A 22,324-nucleotide genomic window follows, 5' to 3' on the forward strand; every position below is an offset into this window, starting at 1 on the left:
TGTAGTAGTAGAATATATCGATTAATAACTTAATAGCGAGTAATTCAGCCTCAAATTCATATGAAAACTCTATTTTTGACAATTTCCAAATTTAAACAAGAAGAAAATTTGACGGTTCAACAAGTAAATTGTTCTTAAACTAAACTGTTGATCCGTTTTTAGGTAAACAATCATTCTATTTTTCGCTTCATCAAGATAGTATAATTCCCAACCAGTTCTAGCGTTGTGAAATGGCATTCCAATTCTTAAGTGTTTAGAGAAGTTTTCATTTTCTAGATTTTAAACTTTAGAATTTTAAGTCAACAATCTTCCAAGTGTCTTTAATATTTCCATGGTAAGTAAATATCAGCAATTAATAAGCAACCAGCAAAATCATTTTTAAAATTTTGTGTGACCAACCGTACCGAAATGATTTCTGTTCCCGATGGTCGCCCTTCATTAAGTGTCCTGGGTGGAGCATATAAAGTCCTATGTACTGCAATTTGTTGAACACTTACTGAATAGTAATCTTCATTTGTTTATTACCATGTGTAATAATTTGTTCTATAAACAATTTATTGCACCGATTGTTGTGACTCACCGATTCACTATTTACAAACGATATTATTGGGCTGAAATTATGTATCGACCAATAGTTCCTATAAGCTATATGATTTAGTTGGCTGATCTCATTTTGAATGTTTATTCTAAAGTACAGGTATCCCTCGTATAACGCGGTCTTATACAACGCGTTTTCGATATAACGCGATTTGGAAAAATTAGGGGTTTCAGTACAACGCGAAATTTGGGCTTATATAACGCGAAGGGGAAAATACATAATTATAAAATCTGGTAACAAATATGTGTGTACATATGTATTATTATTCATATCTTGTGTATTTAATTGTATAAGAAAGTATGAACTTTAGTATTGAGTTAAAATATATGTGCATCTATTATTTTGTATGTATTTTATTTAAAAAAAAACCTATTGGAACATAACCCCCAAATTTATATGAAAACTATGTTTTAGATAACGCGCAATTCTTCTGGAACGTAACTATCGCGTTATACGAGGGATACCTATATATCGTATTGAACAACCAAGGATATCAGTAAAAAAAAAGAAAGACGTGTGTTTCCGCCCAAAAATGTATTTAACTTTTTAAACAATTTATCTCTAACACATTAACATTTCGAAAATAAAAAATAAACATTTTGACCATAGAATATAAAAATAAATAATGCTGGCGTAACTAGTGCAGGAAGAACAATCTGGGGTTAGGCGTGCCAGTGCGGAGATTTTTACTCTGGCAAAGCGTCGGTCTCTTCATCCGAATTGTCGCTAGATTGCAACATCGGGTAGGGCTCGATGAAATTATAAATGATAGTATAGGCTTTAATACGGACATCCCTATTTTCATGTTGTTGAAGGGCTCTCAGCTTCTTCAGTCCCCCCAGGTCATCAATCAGTATGCCAAGGGCCTCGACGCGATCCAAGTCCTCAGCAAGACTAAATAAATGATGTAGTCCGGTCTCAACAATGAAAACGATATTAGAATCTTTTGCTTCCAAAAGCTTGAGGAACGGTACCAAGATTCTATATTTGCCAATGAGTTCTGAGATCTGGATTTGAGTTCCCGTACTTGTGGTATTGGTGACTGCCCAGGCGGCCTCCTTCTGAGCCTTAACGCAGCCTCTCTCTAGAATATTATAGATTTGATAAAATATTTCAGTTCTCATAACAGCATGAATCTGAGCTGGGTTTCCAGCAGTGATGTTGCTGACTGTCCAGGCGGCCTCCTTGACAATGCTGCTCTTCGGGTGCTCGAGCAAATTGCGCAATTTGGGTAGTCCACCACTGTTAATGAATACATCAGTTTGCTCATCCGTCCCGGAGACAATATTTCCTAGGCAGCGCAACGCTGGAACTACGATATTTGTATCATCTCTGTCCAAAAGAGTGACTAGGCGCGGCACGGCACCAGTGTCCACGACAGCCTGAATCTTGCTTACATCGTCATCATCCGACACGTAGAACAAGGCCCAACAGGCATCACACAGGATTTTCGGATCTCTGTTTAGCAGAAGATCCGACAGAGTTGGCAGCAAACGCTTCAGCTCATCGAACGAAGCCGGGGGATCCTTGTAACGGCACAGGTTCGCAATCAGCCACACAATATTGCGAAGGAATGCCTGCGAAGTTTTATCGTTGATCAAAGGCAAAATGCCATCGATGACTCCTTCAGAAATAACAACGTCCCGAGCAAGTGCTCCATCGCCGGCAATGTTGGCCAAGGCCCAGACAGCCATTTCCACCGGATGTACGGAACTCGACTTCAGAGTGGCAACTAAGATAGGCACTGCTCCATTGTCAATGACGGCGCGCGTCTGAGCAGAATTGCCGGATGCAATGTTGGCCAATGCCCAGGCAGCTTCGTACTGCACCATTGGATCTCTAACCCATTGCAGAAACCGTAGGCATACGGGCACAATGTCGTGGGCGATCATCAAGTCAACAGGTGGATTGGTTTCGCGGCTCAGCATCTTGCGAGCCACGATCACGGCCAGGAATTGGACCTTCACATCCTCGCTGCCCAAGGCCATTAACATTTCATTCACCGAAAACTGAAAGGGCCATATGCTTTCCGGCTCGTCCGGGTCCTCATAGTCGAAGTATTGATACACATCGCTGTTGGTTCTGGATCTCCGCAGCTGCACAGTGATCACAAAGTGTTGGCGCGTTTCCCGCCCGTCGTTGGAATCGTCCAATTGGTCCATGTTAAGCAATCTTCTTCACTTTTTAAAATTGTTTTTTTCCAGCAAAAAAAGTTCGACCGAAATCAGATTTGGATTTAATGTTAATATTGTCGAACGACAACTAATGATGTGGCATTTATGTAGCCTGTAACCATGATACAATGAGGCAGGGCTAGTTTCGAAGGAGTCAAAGCTTGCTCCGATTTGTTGCTTTACTAGCTCGATTGTCAAAGTGATACGAACCATTTTTCCACCCAATTTACTAGGAGTAAACCGATTCAATGCACTATTATCAAATATTAAATCAAATCTCACATTTAAGCCTGCTCGAGGACAATCTTTAAAAAGAAGATTGTTTCAAATGCAACAATTGACCAAAACCCGGATTAATTCCAAGGTTTCACTTAAATTTCAAACAATTTGTAACGCAGAGAAGGAGACGACCCCATAAAGAATATATGTATGTATATTCTTGATCAGCGTGACAAGCTGAGTCGATATAGCCATGTCCGTCTGTCCGTTTTACTCAGCCATCTTAAGAGCTATTAGGATAAATCTTGGTATTTGAGCTACTTATACCCGGGTATGAAAATCTTTAGGATCGGACCACTATATCATATAGTTGTATACGAAAAGTAGGTGAAACAGTTGGATTATCGCTATCTTTACTCATGTGATAGTATTGGATGCCAAAAGTTAAAGCATACTTAAGAATTTTTGTGAAACGAAAAATCTTCTATGTATATACACGTGTTAGAGCCATGGGAAAGCGTACATCGATGGAAAAACGGGAATTGGTCCTTAAACATTTCAAAGAAGGACATTCTCGAAGGAAAATAGCTGAGTTTGTGGACATTCTCGAGTCCACTGTTAAAGGAATTATAAACCGTTTCGTCCAGGAAAACAGAGTCGAAAATAAAGGGAGAAAGGCTCCAAACAAAATATTAAGTGCGACAGATGAACGGATTATTGTCCGTAAAATTCAAGAAAACCCAAAGATTTCGGCTCCAAAACTAGCTGTTGAGATGGAGGAAACAATTGGTAAAACGTGTTCTGCTGAAACCATACGCAGAGTTCTCAGGAATAACGATCTACACGGGAGAATCGCTAGAAAGAAGCCGTTTATAAGTAAGACCAACCGAGAATGCCGCTTTCGATTTGCAAAGGAGCATATAAGCAAGGACAATATCTTTTGGGAGCAAGTTATTTTCGCTGATGAGTCCAAATTCAACATTTTTGGCTCTGATGGACGACCCTATGTCTGGCGAAGAGCAAATACTGAGCTCCATGACAAAAATTTAAAACCAACCGTAAAACATGGCGGTGGCAGCGTTATGGTTTGGGCCTGCATGTCCTCAGCGGGTGTCGGGAGACTTGAGTTTGTTGAAACAACCATGACAAAGGATATTTATCTAGATGTTCTTAAGAGAAATTTGGTCCAAAGTGCAGAGAGTCTTGGAATAAAAGAGAATTTCCGGTACTACCAGGATAATGATCCAAAGCACACTTCCGGCATTGTGCAAACCTGGTTAATTTGGAATTGCCAATTGGAATAATATCCGAAAGCGGCAAATAAAAAACAAAAATGAGCTAAAAACTGCCTTTATTGAGGAATGGGCCAAAATTGGCTCAGAAATTACCCGAAAACTGGTTGCATCAGTTCCAAACCGGCTGAAAGCTGTTGTAGAACAGAAGGGAGGCCACACCAAATATTGAAATATTAAAAATATGACTTACATCTAGAATAGTGACCCTTTAAATTAGTTGGGTCGAATAAGCTGTGACATAGAATTGTTCTTTTTTTTTAGTTTTTGTTAACCCTATCGTAAAATTAAAATAATATATAATAAATGAAGATTGTTTTCTTAAGTTTAAACATTAACAATCATAACTGCAATTAATTTTTGTTAATATCACCACTGGAAAAAAAATTATGTTGGTTTAAAGTTTGAAATATTAGGTGGGTCGAATAAGCTGTGAGCCACTGTATGTACATCGATCTCCGACCACTGTGCGACAATATAAACACATTGCAGCCCATAACCTCAAAATTAAAATACTTAATACAAATCTGAAAATGAGAGACAGTCACGTATCAGAGCTTTATCCATGAAAGACTTATTACAAAAAGCAACCTTGGATTGTCAATAGAGAGGCAAATGAAAAGGGGCGGCATTTCCTTTAGTGGTTAGTAAGGCCCTCGCACGGCAGCTTGATGTTTCCTTTAGTCCTTTCTAATTTAACTAACATCACGTCTTAAGTTTAAACTCTTATTTCAATGGCCGGCAAGAAGACACAAAGGACTTTGAATTTTTTCTTGAAACTTATATACATAAGGCATATCTCTAAATTAGTGATTCCTAAGTAAGTACCAAGTACTAAGAAGGGGGAGAAACCCCCGTAATATCCTCACCCATTTCCAAAAAGTGCATTTGAGTTTGCCCTGAATACTCAATTACAAGAGGGGGAAGTTCAATTTAACCACTTGTCTGAACGATAGAAAATAGAATAACGTCTGTTGCGATAAAAATCGTTTATTTTACTAAATCCTGTTGTCCTTTGTTAGTTTTAATTTCTCTTTTTTCTGCTCCTAGTTGACAACTTTCAGTTGACAAACGGTTGAAAAACTTTCTAAGATATGGTAAAAGTTCCTCGAGTAAAGTTTTTAAGGAAAACGGAATGGGTTAGCTCTATATGCAAAGGTGGGAGAGGTGGGTTGGCATCCATGATGCACCATAAGCATAAACTTTTGCTTGGCTTTAAGTTGCAATTAGGCAAAACATTCAAAAAACAGATGACAGATGTTGACATGCTGAGTTGATGATAATAACCAGCTGGCACTTTTGACTTTTGATTCTGTTCTGTTCTGTTGGCAAGGTGTCAACATATTTTATGACTATGACTGGGAAACTGACAGCTCAGCCCCGCCACCTGCCGGTTCACATGCCAACATCACTCTCCTACTTTCCACTTGCCCGGGTTCTCCACTTTTTCGAGCAGCAAGCGATTCTTCAATGCGGGTTCTCATCTTTATCCTTGGCACAAAAGCAATTATTTAGGGGTAAAAAGAAAATAAAACGTGGAAAAAAATGAACAAATCCTTGAGAAGGGTTCGGCTCCTTTAAAATTACAGACCTTAAACAATCGATGGATTATTATGTGAATACTTTTCATGTGGTCCGCCCCTCAACCCATGCACATTTTCATTAGGGCTCCCCTTTCAGTCGGTTCGCTTATCAGGCAGGCATTCATTGTCAATGCTTTTCCGCAAACTTTTCTCATTAGACAGTGCAAACAAAATGGCCGAGTCTTCGGTTTTCCCTCCCACATATTTTCCCCATTTTCGCCATTGTTTGACATACGCTTGGCAAATGGTGTCATAATGGCCACAAAACTGCAAACAAATAACTGAAATGGATGGGGCGGATGGTGGTGGATGGAGTGGAATGCTTATGGGCGTGCCAATGGTAGATAAATCAATGCATAACGAAATCTGGCCCGATCTGGGAATCAACCAAACATTAATTGTTTCTTGTTTTTGTGTCAACTTTTCGATGTGCGTGACCAATTAGCCAACCAAATGGAAACCTTGACTTTGTCCTTCCCACATCATTAATTAAAACAGATTCGGATTTTGTGTTTCTTTTTTTTTTTTTTTTTTTTTTTTGGTTTTTTGTGTTTCAGTTAAAGTTTAGTTTAATTTTGTTAATAGACATAGACAGTTGTGTGTTTTGGGGATGTGTTTACACGTGTGTGTCTGTTTTTTTTTTTTTCATTAAAAGTACATTTAGAATATACACTCAAGAGATTCTCATTTATATGTATGTATGTATATATATAATTATTTTTCAGCTACAAGGACATATGAATATTTGCCTGGGCCCATGAAATACATTTTCTGCCACACAAAAATTACATTTCTGCTATTAATCCTCCAACATGTACACTGAACTGGTTGCTCATTTCACGCACAGAGAAGTGAGTTCCAATTTAGAAATATTTCAGAATTTGAATTCAAATTGAACTGGACACTCACTTTCGATTTCATTAACATCATGAGCAAGTCGTTTTAAGTATCATCGGAAATACATCTTAAACTTCTTCGTCTCGCACCACATGTCGTATGAGTGATTTGTTTTCACAAATGGAAACGCACCAGACCAATGTACATAAGGTATACGGTATATATATTTATATATATATTTTCTTCTGTCTTTGGGAATGTCTGTACATATATGTATGTCCGACTAAGTTTAAATATAAGTGTGTGTGTGTATATTAAAGGTTAAACAAGTTCACATGTGGCATGCATCAATAGAAATATACCTAGTAGAAATATTATTCAATATTTTCATTTGTTTCTTTGTTTGTTTGTTTCTTTCTTTGTTGGTTTTTTGTTCTAGGCAAGAACCTCTGATTGTCAGATAGTTATTGAAGGTTATCTACGTGAGTTTTTTATTCAATCAACAGCACAAATTAAATGCGAAAAACAGAATACGAAAGTGTGCAAAATCTTTAGATTAGAACATAGTTCCAGTTCCAGGCTAGATATGTGGATAAGCTTAAGATTTTATTTACAATTTGTGTGTTGAAGTTTCTATTCCTATTCTCTTCATTTTTGCATATTTTCTTAGTGTGTGTGTGTGTGTCTGGGTGTGTGTTTTTATGTGTTTATATTGCATTTTCCGCATTTTCTGCATTTTCTTATAAATGTTTTTCATTTTAAGCATAGTTACGCTTTTAACCCCTCAAGAGTTTGTTTTTGCTTTTGGCATTTTTGAACATTTTTCTACACATATGTTAGTACATACACACATACTATTTATATATGTATATATATATATATATGTATATGTATGTTTGTATATCTGTTTATAATATAATCAACATTTATAGGTACATAAAACTTGCTACAACATTAAAATTTCTCAATGGCTTCTTCTCACTTCCTTTGGTGAATTGCTCACTTAATCCTAGAAGTTCCTATAAAGTCTGAGACGGTGGTTTCTGGCTTCTTAAAAGGGAAAGAGTCTACATAGATCGCACATATGTGTACATTTGTTTGTATGTATGGGTACGAGTATTTAGGCATATTTGTCTGTATGTATGTATGTTTGTATGTGTGTACCTAAGGATGTAAAGCAAAGCGGTTTCTAAGTTTAACCAGAACTTTGTGGCTGACATAATGAATCCATCAAAGTTCTAAGCTCATCATAGATGTATCCGAAATCTAAGATTGTGGACTATATGTAGGTAGGGAAAGGAGGTTTTGTGTGTGTGTGTGTGAGAGAGAATTGCTTACTCCATATATTTATTATGAAATACTACGCATGTAAAACACTGACTTGGACTTGGATTAATACTTAGTTATTAGTTATTTCAGCTGTCATCTAGTCCTTATCCTTTGTGGTATCCTCCTCCTCCTGTAGCGAAATGATCTGAAGAGAGAGCATTACAATTAGCATGAGAACTCCAGTAGATCCATCTACTTTATATATGAATGTAATTTATATATATATATATGTTTGATTTCTATTTATTTTGCATGCTTGTCTCTAAAGAAAACTATCTAGAAATATATTTACTTGCAGTTTTTGCAAATGAAAATTTTCGAAATTCTTTTGCATTAATCAGTTTTTAGTTTCCCTTTCATATGATTACATAATACCAGCAATTGGGTGCTAACTTACTTGATCAGATCCAGATCCGGTAGACATGAGTTCGAGTATTGTGTGTTGTATTCGAGTGTTTTCCTCTCACAATCTAACATTGGGTGATTAATGTACCTACTTGTACAATGGTATAATAAGTATTTCCTATATGTATTTTAAGTTTAGATATATATATTGTAAATATTTGTACGTATCTATTTATGTATATATATTGTTTGTTGAGTATATTTTGTTAAGTAGACGTTTCAGCATTCGGTTTTCAGTGAGTTGTGAGGTATATATCTGAGATATGAAGAGACATTTTTAGGGGTCAACCGATTGCTAACCGCGGAATTGAAAGAAAGTTTCGAGTCTAAAAGAAATCGTCGAAATCGTCTAAAAATACAAAAGATTTTTCAATTAAATATTACAATTTTGTTTCTCACTATAAAAATCAATTATAGGACGACTTTTCTTGCAGTGTAGTGCATTCGTTTTTGGTGCCTTTGAACAACACTGAGAGAATTTGGAATTGTAATCGGTTCTAGGTGCTTATTTTTTGCGGGGGGATGTAGGGGTAGGTTGGGAGTAATTTTGATCATGCCAATGCGAGAGAGAGAGAGATCGATCTACTTTCTTTCATTTTCTTTGGGGTAATTAAATTAATGGTCTTATTAATTGTTGACATGGTTGCTGTTGTTGTTGTTGGTATTGTTATTGGTGTGCTTGTTGTTGTTGTTAATACTGTTGTTGCTGTTGCAGTGAACTGCGGGAACTGGTTCTCGAGCTGTGAGCGGTGGCTGGTTGGTTGGTTGGTTGGTTGGTTGGTTGGTTGGTTGATTCATTGAGTTGGGTCGGTTCATTGGAATGGAAAATTAAAATGGAAATTTTCATATTGGCATTTGATTATTTGTATTTGGCATTGGGCATTTTGTCCATTTTGTAAAATTCTTTAGCCAATATTTTGCGCTTTGCCAACAACAACAAAAGTTTATAATAAACTTCCATAGAATAAGGAAAAATGGATACAACGTATAATGAAAAGAAAATATTTTAATATGTACACATTAAGAGAGTTTTTAACTGCGACTTGAGCTAAAACTGAAATGTATGAATTGCTTTTGGGGTAATAAATTATTTCATATACATATATTAATATAGTACATATGTACATATATATATGGGCATTTCCAATGTGGCCCTACAGATCATTCGTACGATAAAATATTAAAGAAACAAAATTAATAAAACATTATTCAAATAGATTTGTTAACAACATTTTTATACATGAATGGTATTAGTACTTGATAGCCCAGGTCGATAGTTTTAAGGACATGAAAAAGTGTTTCAAGTACAATAGGTGTCAATTGGGGGGTGCTGATCACGACTCTGTACTTAGGTGTCATTCATCACGTCAGGTTTTCGAAAAAATGTGTTGAAAATATTCAAAGAGACCGCATTTTCAACATTTCATTGTGTAATAAAACACAAAAAATTAATTATTTCAACCTATTACTATATTAGGTATAATTTAAAAGCAATTTCTTCTTTGCTATAATCTAACACTTTGAATAAGGTTCTTCAATGAGTAAGATTTGAACCCAAAAGTATGCTATGGGGATTCAAAGAATTTTGTTTTTTTATTTTTAAAGAATTGTTGAAGTCTTTTGCATCTAACAAATTGTTTATTAGCAATGTTCGCAAACAAGAGCTATTCGTCATAAACAATACTCTAATATCTGTTAAAAATGTACAAAAAATTTAACTGTTGGGTGCAATTTTGCAATCACATGACCCCCGATTTAAACAAAAACTGGACGTAATGGACAAACACCGAGTTCATATTCACAATAAGCGTAATTTGCATAAATTAGTTAGGGGCTCCTCTTAAATTAAAGTCAACAAAAATCATGTCGACTTTCGTAAACATCGCTAAAAATATTTGAAATCAACATTTTTTTTTTTTTTTTGCTAATCGTTAATCAATAACCTTTTCTTTTCAACTGCCCTATAACTGGCGATAGTGCGATGAAATGTCAGAATTAAAAATGATTTGCTTAGATTCTTTTATTTGCTTAGATTCATTACTTTGCTGACAATTAAGACAATTTTCTATAAAAGGTAGAATTCTTGTACTTTAGGTAGAGCTTTATTTCTTGGTAAGTGCCAATAAATAGAATCAACTTCCAATGTTCGATGAAATGTTCAGATGGTCTTATCCGATTTATATAGCAAAGAGCTAAACGGTAATATCCCTAATCTGGCGTCACTAAAACACTTTGAAAATCCCTGAAACACTCTTCGGAGTGTTTTTGGCCAAGAAAATTGAAACAAAAATATTAGGTAAAAATAAAAGTTTTATAAAATAAAGTTAACCTCAAAATCTTGAAAATTTTAAACTTAAATTCTAAAATGCTCATATACATGTTTGTATATATGGGATATGAAGAATTGTAAAACATAGCAGAAACGTATGGTTCAAGACAATAAATTTGCCAAGTTTCCTCTTATTTAGTTCTCTTTAACAGATTTTTGACTTGGCACTTGCACGAGGTAAAAGACAAAATGTGTTAAATAGACACAGAGACAAAAAGAGAAAAACAGAGAGAGAGAGAGAGAGAGGGAAAGTGAGAGAGATAAGTAAGGAGAAGGAGGGAGCAAAACATGCCAACAAGTTATCATGAATAAAAAAGGGCATGAAGCATGGTAAAACAAGTTGCTTACCTCCCAGAATTATCATCTGATTGAAATGAGTTTTTGCATATGCATTAATCCAAAAATTAAGCTCATACCACTTGGTATACCCCCAGAAAGACCATCCGCACTCACATTCCCATACGCATCCGCATCTGCATAAAGCGTGGTCTGATTTGATTGCTTTTAATTAATGGAAATTGTGCGATTAAATTCATTACACCGAAAACCCCCCACCGCGAACCGTCGTCGTTTCTTTTTTTCTGTTTTTTGTTTGCTCATCGAGTTAATCGTGCTGAAATTGAATTGATTGGAATTTTATGCATTCGATTGGAGCAAATGCGAATTCATAGTACATTGGCGAATTGTAGCATACTTTTTGGGGCGCATTTCCCATATGCTCTGTAGCATGCCAAAAATGTTTAACTTACGAGTCAGTCAAAAACTGAGCAGAATACTGAATACTCACTTGTATACAGGGAGGGAATCCCTTTAGTTTCAGAATCTAATGTATTATCTCTGACTGTGAAGTGTTCATCCAAAATTATTACAAATTCATTCTTATTCATCCATAAACCACCGTTTTTGTTTTTGTTGGGATCATTTCAGAGTTGGTCAGAAAGGAGATGGTTCAGCACTTTGAGTATTAATCGGTTCTACAAGCAGTTTTTCTTAGTTCTCTTGAAGCATGGAAATCAGTTCCACGTAAGCAGAACAATAATATCACAGGCCGTATATAGCACTATATTACTACATATTTCCTATAGGAATTATATGTCTATCTAGGAAATATCTTCTCTATCTGCTTGTGTAAATATGTTTTTATATTCTACCTACCTACTGGGAAAGTATAAGTACATACATACATATGTTTGAATCTGGTTTTATCTTAAAAAAATAAAGAATTTATGTTCTTAAAATGCGAATATTTGACTAGATCCTTTTTTGAGGCGGGAGCTGAAGAAAAGAGAGCCCTTTTGTTGTCTGGATTTTTGTTTTGTTTTTACACTTACCTGCAGATTTGTTATGATAAAACTAAAGCATTCACGTCAAATGAAACAAATTATAAATTTAGCAAATTTTATTTGAACAAACATAAAAAAATAATAAAAAGAGAAGAAGTGGTGGCTACAGCTAGGAATACTCAATATCTATGCATGGCAAGAACTTCAAATAGAATTAACTTTACGAAATAAAGTAAGTGAAATAATATTCGTGCAGTGTAACATTGCTGGGTTTTTGGTTTTTTGGTTTTGGTGTGGCTGTGGGTTCGTTCTGTTTCCCATTCTGTCATTGGGTCACGCATTCATTGCAAGTCGCTGGCGCCGGTTCTTGGGGATTGGAATTCGGGCTTGGCGTAGAGTGGCGTGGGACGGGGGTATTTGATTTGCCTCGAAAAACTTGCCAGCGTCGAGTGAAATAGCCGCATGACTCAGAGGAGGACGTGGAAGTGGGAGGCTTTTTGCCCTGAGGCAGTGCCACATTGGCTGCCTCAATATGCCCCAGCGAAGCCTGTCGGGACTTGGGATGAAGGACAAGATCCGTGCGCAGACGTTGGATTCGTCGGCTGTCGCAGTTCTCCACCACAATTATGGGTGTGGGTCGAACACGATGTGGCTGATTGAGTCGGATGTGGGGCTGGAGGGACTGGCAATTGCGTTGCCGTTGACTGCGCCACAGATGCGACTTGATGCTGGGCCAGTGGAAGAGCTGACGAAGGGTTATATGTCGTGGAGATTCAGACTCAGCTGTCGCTGTGGACACGGACAAGGGGTGCTGGAGCAAATCTCTCACTAAGTCTGGGGCCACCCGGTCACGCTGATATGAATGAGGTTCGTCTGTAGCTGGTCGGGTGGTCGTTGTAGTGGTTGTTTGTGTCAGTTGATCGCAGCTGTTGTGGTGTGGCGGCGTATTCACATAGAATTTTGTTCGGGTACGGGACACTCGCAAGCTATTCGTCTTCCATGCATCGTGCAGGGATCGCAGGCCCGGCAAGCGTGCAAGTAGATGGATGTGGTCGTAGGAGGCTGACAACATACCTGCTCGCTCATCCTGGTATTCATCGTCATCGGACGACTCCAGGCGGTCCTCCACCAGAGAGGTCTGCCGCGACAGGCCCTAATTTTCGGACACGGTATTCGTTTGAGAGTGTAAGCGAACGGACACGAAGAAAGCATAAGGAAAGAAAGAGACAAAACAAAACCAAAAATCATAAATGGTGAAAGGCATCTACAAAGATCGTCAACGGCTTGGCAACGGATACAAAAGCGGGTTCTGCGTCTTGGCTCGTTGTCTATTTTCGTTACGCCTCAAACGCCGCCTTGGACTAATCTCTAGGTATGCAATTTAGGACAACTTTGTACTTACCGCATTGTGACGTCTTCGCGGTGGGGATCGTTTGTTCCATAAGGCTTCAAGCTGATCAAAGTGCTGCGATTGGGCCAGAGCCGCTTGTTCGGGTCCGAGGTTGGCTTGGGAGGTTCCTGTTTTGGTCTCGGCAATTTTGGAAATCTCTTCCATACTAGCTGACACGCTGAATCGGCGCTTCAGACGCTCGTCCACTTGGGCCATCATCACGGATGAGGTTAAGTGTCCATATTTCTTTTGCCATGTATAAGTATCTAATGAGACTTCCTTCTTGAGGAGTCGTTTCATTTGCCGCTTGGGACCTTGGGGACGAAGATCTGAAGAAGACAAGACATTAAAGCTTAACTTATGGGTTTCATTTATGTGACTTACCATCCACATCTTTAGCGGGTCCCGAATATATGGGCAACTTGACATATTGCGCCGGTGTATTGTGCAGACAGATCACTGGAAGATTGTAGCTATCAACCAATTGGACGAGAACACGTGACACCTCCAGACTGATGTCGAAATGTGTAAAGGGCACATGCATTTGAAGTGAAGTCAAGGCCAATCCGCGCTTCGTCTCCCATACGATCAAAGTTTTGTCATCGCTTCCCGAGACCGCCGTGGAGCCTGCAAATAAAAAGAATTCAAGGGGATCTCTCTTCCTCTGTTTCCTTCTCTAAGGTAAAACTCACCGTCAGCCGACACTTTGACTCCAATCACAGGCCCTAAATGTCCTGCGAGTGTGTGAACCTCCTCGCCTGTTAGCAGATCCCAAATAATCAAGTTCATGTCCTTTGATCCTGATATCACCTGAGTCTTATTGGTAACCGAGACGGCAACACAGGTCACCGCATCACTATGACCCACCAGGACCTGGCTGAGTTTGCCCCCTGTGGACTGCCAAATCTTTAGTGACATGTCCCTAGATCCGGTTATGATGTGCATGCTGTCCGCACTGATCTCGAAGCAGGTGATCTCGTCTGAATGAGATACCGAGTATTTCTCGTCCTCCTGGGTAAGGGACCAAATCTTCATGGTGTTATCGCCATTTGTGGAGCAGGCGAACCGCATGTTGTTAGTGACTGCAAGGTTCTTGTAAGGACCCTGAATGGTTTGCAGAAGGTTGCCAGAGTCGGCCATCCAAACCAGCAGCAGGGAGTCGCGATCTGTGGAGATTACGCGCAAGGAATCCATGAGCACCACCACTTTTATCACCGGAGCAGCATGAGCCTTGAAAGTATTGGTTATCTCTCCAGCGGCCAAGCTCCACACTTGCACTAATCGATCCTCGGAGCCAGTTGTAAGGAATTCCCCATTCGGTGCGAATTTCAAGCAATTGACTACACCCGAATGCCCGTCCAAAGTGCACTGGAACTCTGGTGTGTTAATTCTCATCAGGTGGACACTCCTGCCCGAGGCAATGGCCATTTGTTGAGAGTCTCGGGACAGATCGAAGCATGTGATGGGCGGCAAAGTTGTCGAGGGAGAACGCTGTGCCTGTGAGTGCTTCTTCAAGCTTCGCTTTCGTCTGGGATTACGTGAGTATGGGTTCACATAGAGTTCCTCGTTGCGGAAGGAGTAAAAGGTGATTTTATTTCCCCCCACGGTTATCAGAAAATCATCATTATCCATGGCATATGTTGCGGTAACCGGACCCGGATTCGGAGGCATCGATCGCACGAGTTTGCCAGAGTGCATATCGTAAATCAGAGCACGGGTATCCTCACATCCCACAACACAACGCTGGCTGTCCTTTCCAATCGACATCGTGCGTATCTAAGATATGAGGACAATTGAAAACCGTGACCCAGTTTATATCTTTCTCTCAAGTTACCTTTGACTTGTGACCCTTCAGAGTATGCAGCTCCTTGCCGGTGGCCAGAGTACGTACATACAGAGCATTATCGTCACAAAGCGCCAGCAGGAAGACCTAAAACAAAAAAAAAATCATTCATTCTATTTCTCGCCTAGGCAGGAGTAATATCGATCTAACACAATCAATCAATCCTCTTTTCACCCCGTCTTAAGATGGTGACTAAAATCACTGTCTTAAGAATTCGAAATGAGAATAATATTTAGCATCTCTGAGAAACGGTTAATGGAGATAAACAATTATCGATTACTTGATCAACCAAAATTGACAAATGCGACCAAAAATGAATGAAACTGAGTAGTGTACAGGACTGAACGAAGGAGCAAAGCAACCGAAATCATTCAATCGAATATTAATAAATTGCATTCCCCACATTCATCGAGGCCCCAGGCCCTGAGGCGGAGTTGAAATTTTCCATTTTATCTGCAAAATGGCAAAAAGACAGCGACATGTAGTTGGCCATTTGTCTGGGGCATTGCAACATTTCAATTTCCAGCGGAGCACTCAAAGGCAAAAGCAGGCGGCCATGGCAAAGACGTACTGGAGGTCACCTAGCGTGCTACGAAGCCATCAGGATGCTAGCGTAAAAGTGTAAGAAAGTTGATTTCCGTTTGCCATTTGCTAAGGACAAGCCAAGAGCCACTTCACCATTGCCAGTTTGCCATCGCACTTTTACTCTCACTCACTCCGCCAGAAGGCTCAAGTGACTCTGGCTGGGGATATGTGTATGGTGGTTGGGTGGGTGGTTGGTTGGTGGGGTGGTAGCTATGTATATGATTATGCGAGTGTTTGGGTGAAATAACATTTCAATTTTGTTGCTAGAAACGTGAGTTTCAGCTGCCGTCGGCTTGTTATCGCCTAGGCAATTTGTTCAATTTTTGGCGGCACTTTTGTTTAATGTTGGAAAATTTTATTTAATGGCTACCTCAAAATGTGGTTAAGCAACCGGGATTAGGGTTTCTAATTGAGAGATAAGGTAAACGGCAATGGCAAACAGGAATCGGCAGGACAGGGGGCTCGAGGACCAGACGATACCACTTCTCCTATTTCTGTCGATGTTGTGTATTCTGTTTTTTTGAGTTTTGTCGACCAGCTGAAATTGGATGCTCCATCAGGAGCCAGCGCCAACGGAAATATCAGCTAAAACAAAACTCCAGTCAAGTCAAACTCAGAGATTAACGAAAAGTTTTTCATTCAGGTATGCTACAATACAGTTTGTCATTGTTGTTCTTGGGTCTATTGTCGACTCACTGCGAATACATATAAAGAGCGTGAGTAAAGGAATGTGGCTCCTCCTAGTGAACACCAATTGTCACGCAAACAGTCTTCCTCCTCACTCCCTTCGCGTCCCCTTCGTTTCGCATCCAATAGCGATTCGTAAACTAAATTTACTATATTTGGCGTTGACAAAAGACCTTATCTCTAGGTTTTCCCACTCCTAGTCCACCCCCAACCATTCTTTTGGAGATTGTTTTGCGTGCCAAATTGTTGCTAAGTATGTATACACATATATGTATATGCCCATACATATTGATGGGAAAGAACCGACTTGGTGGTGGGACTCTTCTGTTTTTCTTTTATCTGCCTACACTTTTCCCAACGGGTACATCTTTTTGTTATAAAGATATACCAGGAATAACAGATCAGGTGCTATATAGTGCTGCTTGTATGAGACGATTAGTCTACTACTAGATTGGAGCAGTCATATTTAATGTAGTTGAAATAAGTATTGGATAAACTGATACCTTAGCATCCAAGTTTCATACAGACAATTCCTTTCACTTGGTTCTTTAAATTGAGATCCGCTACATTGCTTTCCCATAGACATTCTGTTTCTTATATTAGAACTAAGCGAAGGTCTTTTAGATGCGGACTTCTTTGAATTTAAATAAAGTTGGGGTTGCCAATCAGCGATGCCAAGTCTACGTATTTGTACGTAGATCTACGTATTTCGAAGGAGATCTACGTATCTACGTACGAAGAGACTAAAACTACGTACTTTTAAAAAATATTGAAATCAAATTTTAAAACCCAAAATTTTTGGGTAATATCAATATATTATAAATTAAATAAAAAAGATGATATTTATACTGGGTTAGCAGCACTAAATTCCGTTTCCGTTTCGAAAAAACGGAAATTCAACCCAAATGTTTCCCATCTTGACGGAGTTAACCCAAAATTTGCTTGTTTTGCCACATAGCAGTGCTAATGTTGAGCGTTTATTTTCAGAAATTAATTTAATTAAGACAAATAATAGAAACAAATTAGACACGGAGACTTTAAAAGGATTGCTTCACACCAAAAGTGGATTATAGGAAATCTTAGAGCCTTTTGACAAACACCTAAAATATTTTAATCAAAACATGTATAAATTTTTGTAAAACATGTACATAAATCAATATGTATAATTTAAACAATGTAATTTGCTTTCTAAAACGACAATTGAAATTAATAACAACGAAGTACAATACAGTTAATTTAAAAATTTAATGGTTTATTAATTTTTTTTATTGTTTTTAAGCTTTAAAAAATAGTACGTAGATCTACGTATTTCAGCAAAATTGTGCTACGTAAAAATAAGTAGATTTTAGAGCCTGGCTACGTATTTCTCAAATTTTGACTTGGCATCGCTGTTGCCAATACATAAATAATATTCTAAATTTATCATTATAAGTCCCGTTTGACCTTGTGTAATACATAGAACACATTTAGTTGGGAGCCTATACTTCTCCTACATATACAAAATATATATTTTCTCCAATAAATTCAGTAGTAGCGGACCTTAGGAGCATCAATGGCTTTATTCCAGCGACAAACAATTGATACTATAACATTTTGGTTACCCCGACGCGATGGGCCCCAAAATGAATTTATAACAAAATCAATGGAAGAAAAAAACAAAATATTTATAGAATTTAATGCGATAAATTAAAATTTTACCTTATTTTATTATTCATGTACAAGTTAACAAGTAACAGGACTGGAGCTTTGTAATTTACATACATAGGTACATATATTTAAACAAAAGTACATAGTGAAGTTCCAACCTGACTGAAGGGATGTTAATATTTACCAAATCTTTTTGAAAGAAGTAATGGTGATGCTGATTTCCCAATGAAACTGATCCTTTTGGTTAGAGAGACTTTCAGATAATGCAGATAATGCTTTAAGCAATTTGTTGGGATAAAATGAGAAAGAGTCTACTAGTCTACTATCTCATATATTTGACTAATCTTTCACTTGGTCGCATCTTGACTTGCTGTAGGGTGTTTCAAAGTCGTTGAGATGTCTTGTTTGCTGGATACTTTTTGTCACGCTGATTGACAACAATGGATTTGGTGTGTTCCATAATGTCGGAACAGGCTAAGCCGGAATCACTTATTAGATTTTATCCCTTGTCTTGTCTCTTGCCTTGCCAAAGCATTGACTTAAAGCGGTTGCCAAGTTGTCAGAAAACTTTATCTGTTCGGTATCTGGGAGAGTATCTTTTACATTCGTGCGTATCTTTAAATTGCCTTGAAAGAAAACTGAGCTGCTTTTCTATGTCAGTCACCCGACCCCGCCGCCCGCCGCTCTCCACGGTGGGAACTCTAGTCTGCTTTGCTGACATTCGCTTAAACTGTTTTATTTGTTTATTTAAGTTGTTCTTGTTATTCCACTCAAGTGGAATATGCGACTTAAAATAAGGAAAAAGTGGAAAACGGAAAACTTTAAGGCGCTCAAAATGGCAATTGAAAACTCTGTAGCTGCGAGTGCAAAAAGAGAGAGAATTCATGTCATTGTGACAGAGTGGTTTTTATTATTATTTTGTATGTGTTTTTCCTTTCTTTCAATTGTGTTGTTGTTGCTGCTTTTTTTGCCTTGTATTTGTTGAGATTGCTTAATGGCTGGGAATTAATGGAGATATATGACAGGCAAAGATATTTCATAAAATGTAACAAACAATAGCACAAATAAATGGAATTTAAGCATCAGCTAAGCTGCTGTTTTTTTGTTTTCATCCCATGCGAGTTGGAAATCTCATTTGACAATTTTCTATGCAATTCCAAGGACTTGAAGCCCTTCCCCAACAAATCTCATCTGTCGACTAGATATACTCGAATTGCCTGTACTGACATTCCACAAGGACTCGCATTGCAGATTTCAACTTATTTTCTACCTTCAGAGATGCCCTCTTTCCCCCAAAAAGGGTATATGGCCACAAAGGACATATCAACCATGTGGTTTCTATCTCAATCGCTATAAATAAATGCTGGCAAGTTCGCCTTATTTGGATCACTTTTTGCCAATCGATTTCGAGCTGGAGCTTAATAGGTATCAATACTTACTTGCATAGTTGTTGAAGGGTATTTCACTTACCGAATTCCATGAGATATCGATACGCAGCACTGGGCTAGTCATTTGCATGGTATTCAATAAAGCAAAATTTTCTAAATTCCAAACGCAAATGGTTTTATCATGGCTCCCCGAGATGAGGACATCGCAAGCTCCTGCTACCAATATGCCCGTGACTGGGCCCCGATGGTGGCTAATGCGATGAATCTAAATCGATATGGACGAGAATGTAAGGGGAAATAGAGAATATTGATGAGCTCATTGAACGCAATATGTTCGTACATAGTTTTTTGATAAAACAAGACAAAAAAAAAACAAAAAAAAGCGAAAGGCTTTAAATATTAATGGGGGTAAACCACATCTCGGTGGTGGTCCCAATGCTGGTGGGGGTTTGCTCTTTGTGTGCGTGACACATGTGGTGTTGCCTTTTGACTCTTTTTTTTTTGTCAAATCCTGTGGTTTGCGCTACCCCACACCGCCCCCCCGGCCACCTTGGCTCAACTTGTTTGTTGTTCTCGTTTTTTGTGTGTCACATTTTGTATGCATTAAGTTAATTACCGCCTAGCATGCGATGTGTTGACAATGCCATGCAATGCCACTGTAGAGTAAGGGAAATTGAGGTGATAAGACGGTGATTGGGGAGGGGGGCAGTCACACAAAAATGCCAAAAGTTTGATAAATTACCGCACGACTTTGAAAATGCCAACGACATGAAAGGCAACACCCAGGAAAGCAGCAGCTACCACCAGCAACATCGGCATGACATGGCGTATACGTAATATTGTAATTAATTTAATAAGCGCATGTAATTGCGTGTTGGTCGCTCTCCCGGTGTATGTGTGTGTGTGTGTGAGTCTGTGTGCGTTTAAAGTCAAGATTCCTGCTCACTGATGGCCAATTATGCGTCTATATACATATATGTGCATATATTTTCATGTGTGACTTTAAAATGTGCCCAGGGACAGAAGAAGTGGCTATAAATCTAATTCATACGTGAGTATGTATGTCGACAGCCTGATGCGAAGGACTCGACTAGACGGGTCTGGCAATCACAGTGAAATTTCAACATAATATGACTTACAACTCGGTTTCAGTGAGCTGCCTCCTGCGGCCTTCTGCCTGCTTCCTGCTGCTGTGGTGGCATGCCTCAAAGGCCGAGGCGAGCAGATGATGCAAACAGCCGCAAAATGCGTGGTTGACACAAATTTCATGTTCAACAAGCGACGCTTTATGACCTTGTCTATCTACATAGTTGGGTGGGGAAGGGCGTCTGTCTGTGTGTGTGTGTGTGTGTGTGTGTATTAGTGGGGTTAGTGAAAGGGACAAGTGGAAGGCAATGTTTGGATTGGTCTTCCATCATGACTGGCCCAGGAATTATGCAAATTAATGTGGTCTGTTTGATTTGGCTGATGGTGAGGCTTGCCAATTAGTTCAGCAGATGCATTTTTCATTTATTTCGGTTGTCTTTTGTGTGTGTGTGTGCATTTCTGTTGGTGTGTGTAAATGCAATTTTCAAAATGGACTACGCAAAACCCGAATACGGAATAGTGGCCATCAATTTACATGAATTTCTAATTAAAGTTTACAACAAAATCCACTCAATATTGATAAACAAAAAACATAAAGAAATGGAAATGGAAAAACAAAATTTCCATCAGTTTTAGGACAAGTTGATGATTCAGTAAAATGGATAATAACTAGGAAATGTCGTAATTAATCAAAATTGGACAATAATTCTTGGAATGGACAGACATTTTGTAGTAGGATAACTAGTTTAAACTATAACGAACACCAATAAGTATGCTGGAATTGCCAACACTGTTGTGGCAGAACAGTATGCACGTTAACTAACACTAAGCAATGACAAGAGAGACAGACAGACGAACGGAGAGAGAGAGTCATTCAATGGGCTACGATCAGAGAGGACAGACGTATAATAAAAAGCTGTTAATAAGCCTGTGATTTAAAATATAGATACATAATAAATAAAGAACATATTTGCTACTACAATTTGGAACTTCAACTTAAACTGTCCAAACTTTTTTAGGTCGAAATTCATAAATTCACAAATAATAGTAATTAAAAAGTCATATTGGGAGATGGCCAGGTGACCAATTACTTTGAAGGTGTCCTGATAGTTTCTTGTACTTTTGATGCATTCTAAGTTTAGACAACTTAGTTAAGTTGTGAAATTTGTTAAATTTGGGAATCGCTTAACTAAATAGGTGAGTTTTAAACAACACCAAAATCTCATATAGTACTCAGAATAGATTTTTGGCTTACCAGTTTGCCGCTGGCCAGCTCCGTGATGGCTATGGTTGCATCATCGCTGCTGCTAATGATCAAGGTATTATTCACACCAGCTGCTACTCCAGTAATGGCTCCAGTATGGGCACTGCGGAGAGTGAGAGAGAGGGGGGGAGGGAGGATAAATAAATTGGTGCCTGCAGAGATTCCAATTGAACAAATTATGCTCACTTGATGTGTGCACGGCGTTGGCGCTGTGACACGTGCCAGACCAAAACGGTAGAGTCCTCGGAGCCAGTCAACAGCAATTCCGACTCCGGTTGCGGTGGTGCCACCAGCAGGCACGTGACTGCCGCCGTATGTCCTGCAGATTCGTATGATTAGCAGACGCTTTATGGCAGCCCTAGAGCACATTATACGTGCCAAACCT

At 38.7% G+C, this 22,324-nt stretch overlaps 2 protein-coding genes across 6 annotated transcripts in view; both read right to left on the reverse strand.

Moving 5' to 3' along the window:
* Positions 1 to 1,175: 1,175 nt before the first annotated feature.
* LOC6652440 (importin subunit alpha) lies at positions 1,176 to 2,881 on the reverse strand. Its single transcript, XM_002074696.4, has one exon. The coding sequence runs from the start codon at positions 2,758 to 2,760 to the stop codon at positions 1,285 to 1,287; it is 1,476 nt and encodes a 491-aa protein (XP_002074732.1). The 5' UTR covers positions 2,761 to 2,881; the 3' UTR covers positions 1,176 to 1,284.
* Positions 2,882 to 7,599: 4,718 nt separating this feature from the next.
* LOC6652439 (protein qui-1) overlaps positions 7,600 to 22,324 on the reverse strand; it is a 42,983-nt gene continuing 28,258 nt past the window's right edge. For 2 of the 5 annotated variants that reach the window (XM_023181016.2, XM_047009861.1), the window contains 8 exons: positions 22,126 to 22,258; positions 21,931 to 22,042; positions 19,672 to 19,854; positions 15,274 to 15,369; positions 14,132 to 15,215; positions 13,824 to 14,066; positions 13,452 to 13,768; positions 12,179 to 13,202 (listed from right to left, as the gene is read on the reverse strand). In XM_023181016.2, the coding sequence (XP_023036784.1) occupies positions 12,375 to 13,202; positions 13,452 to 13,768; positions 13,824 to 14,066; positions 14,132 to 15,215; positions 15,274 to 15,369; positions 19,672 to 19,854; positions 21,931 to 22,042; positions 22,126 to 22,258 (2,996 nt within the window). In that variant the 3' untranslated portion in view covers positions 12,179 to 12,374. Of the gene's footprint in view, positions 8,178 to 8,603; positions 8,787 to 8,834; positions 9,191 to 12,178; positions 13,203 to 13,451; positions 13,769 to 13,823; positions 14,067 to 14,131; positions 15,216 to 15,273; positions 15,370 to 19,671; positions 19,855 to 21,930; positions 22,043 to 22,125; positions 22,259 to 22,324 lie in introns of those variants that run through there. The other 3 variants (XM_023181017.2, XM_023181018.2, XM_002074695.4) reach the window with 3 other exon arrangements.

Source organism: Drosophila willistoni (genome assembly GCF_018902025.1).
Source record: "Drosophila willistoni isolate 14030-0811.24 chromosome 2L unlocalized genomic scaffold, UCI_dwil_1.1 Seg168, whole genome shotgun sequence".
Taxonomy (NCBI): domain Eukaryota; kingdom Metazoa; phylum Arthropoda; class Insecta; order Diptera; family Drosophilidae; genus Drosophila; species Drosophila willistoni.

Bases quoted from the DNA above. Each gene is read 5' to 3' on its own strand.
- LOC6652440 (XM_002074696.4), bottom strand. From the start codon at position 2,760: ATGGACCAATTGGACGATTCCAACGACGGGCGGGAAACGCGCCAACAC.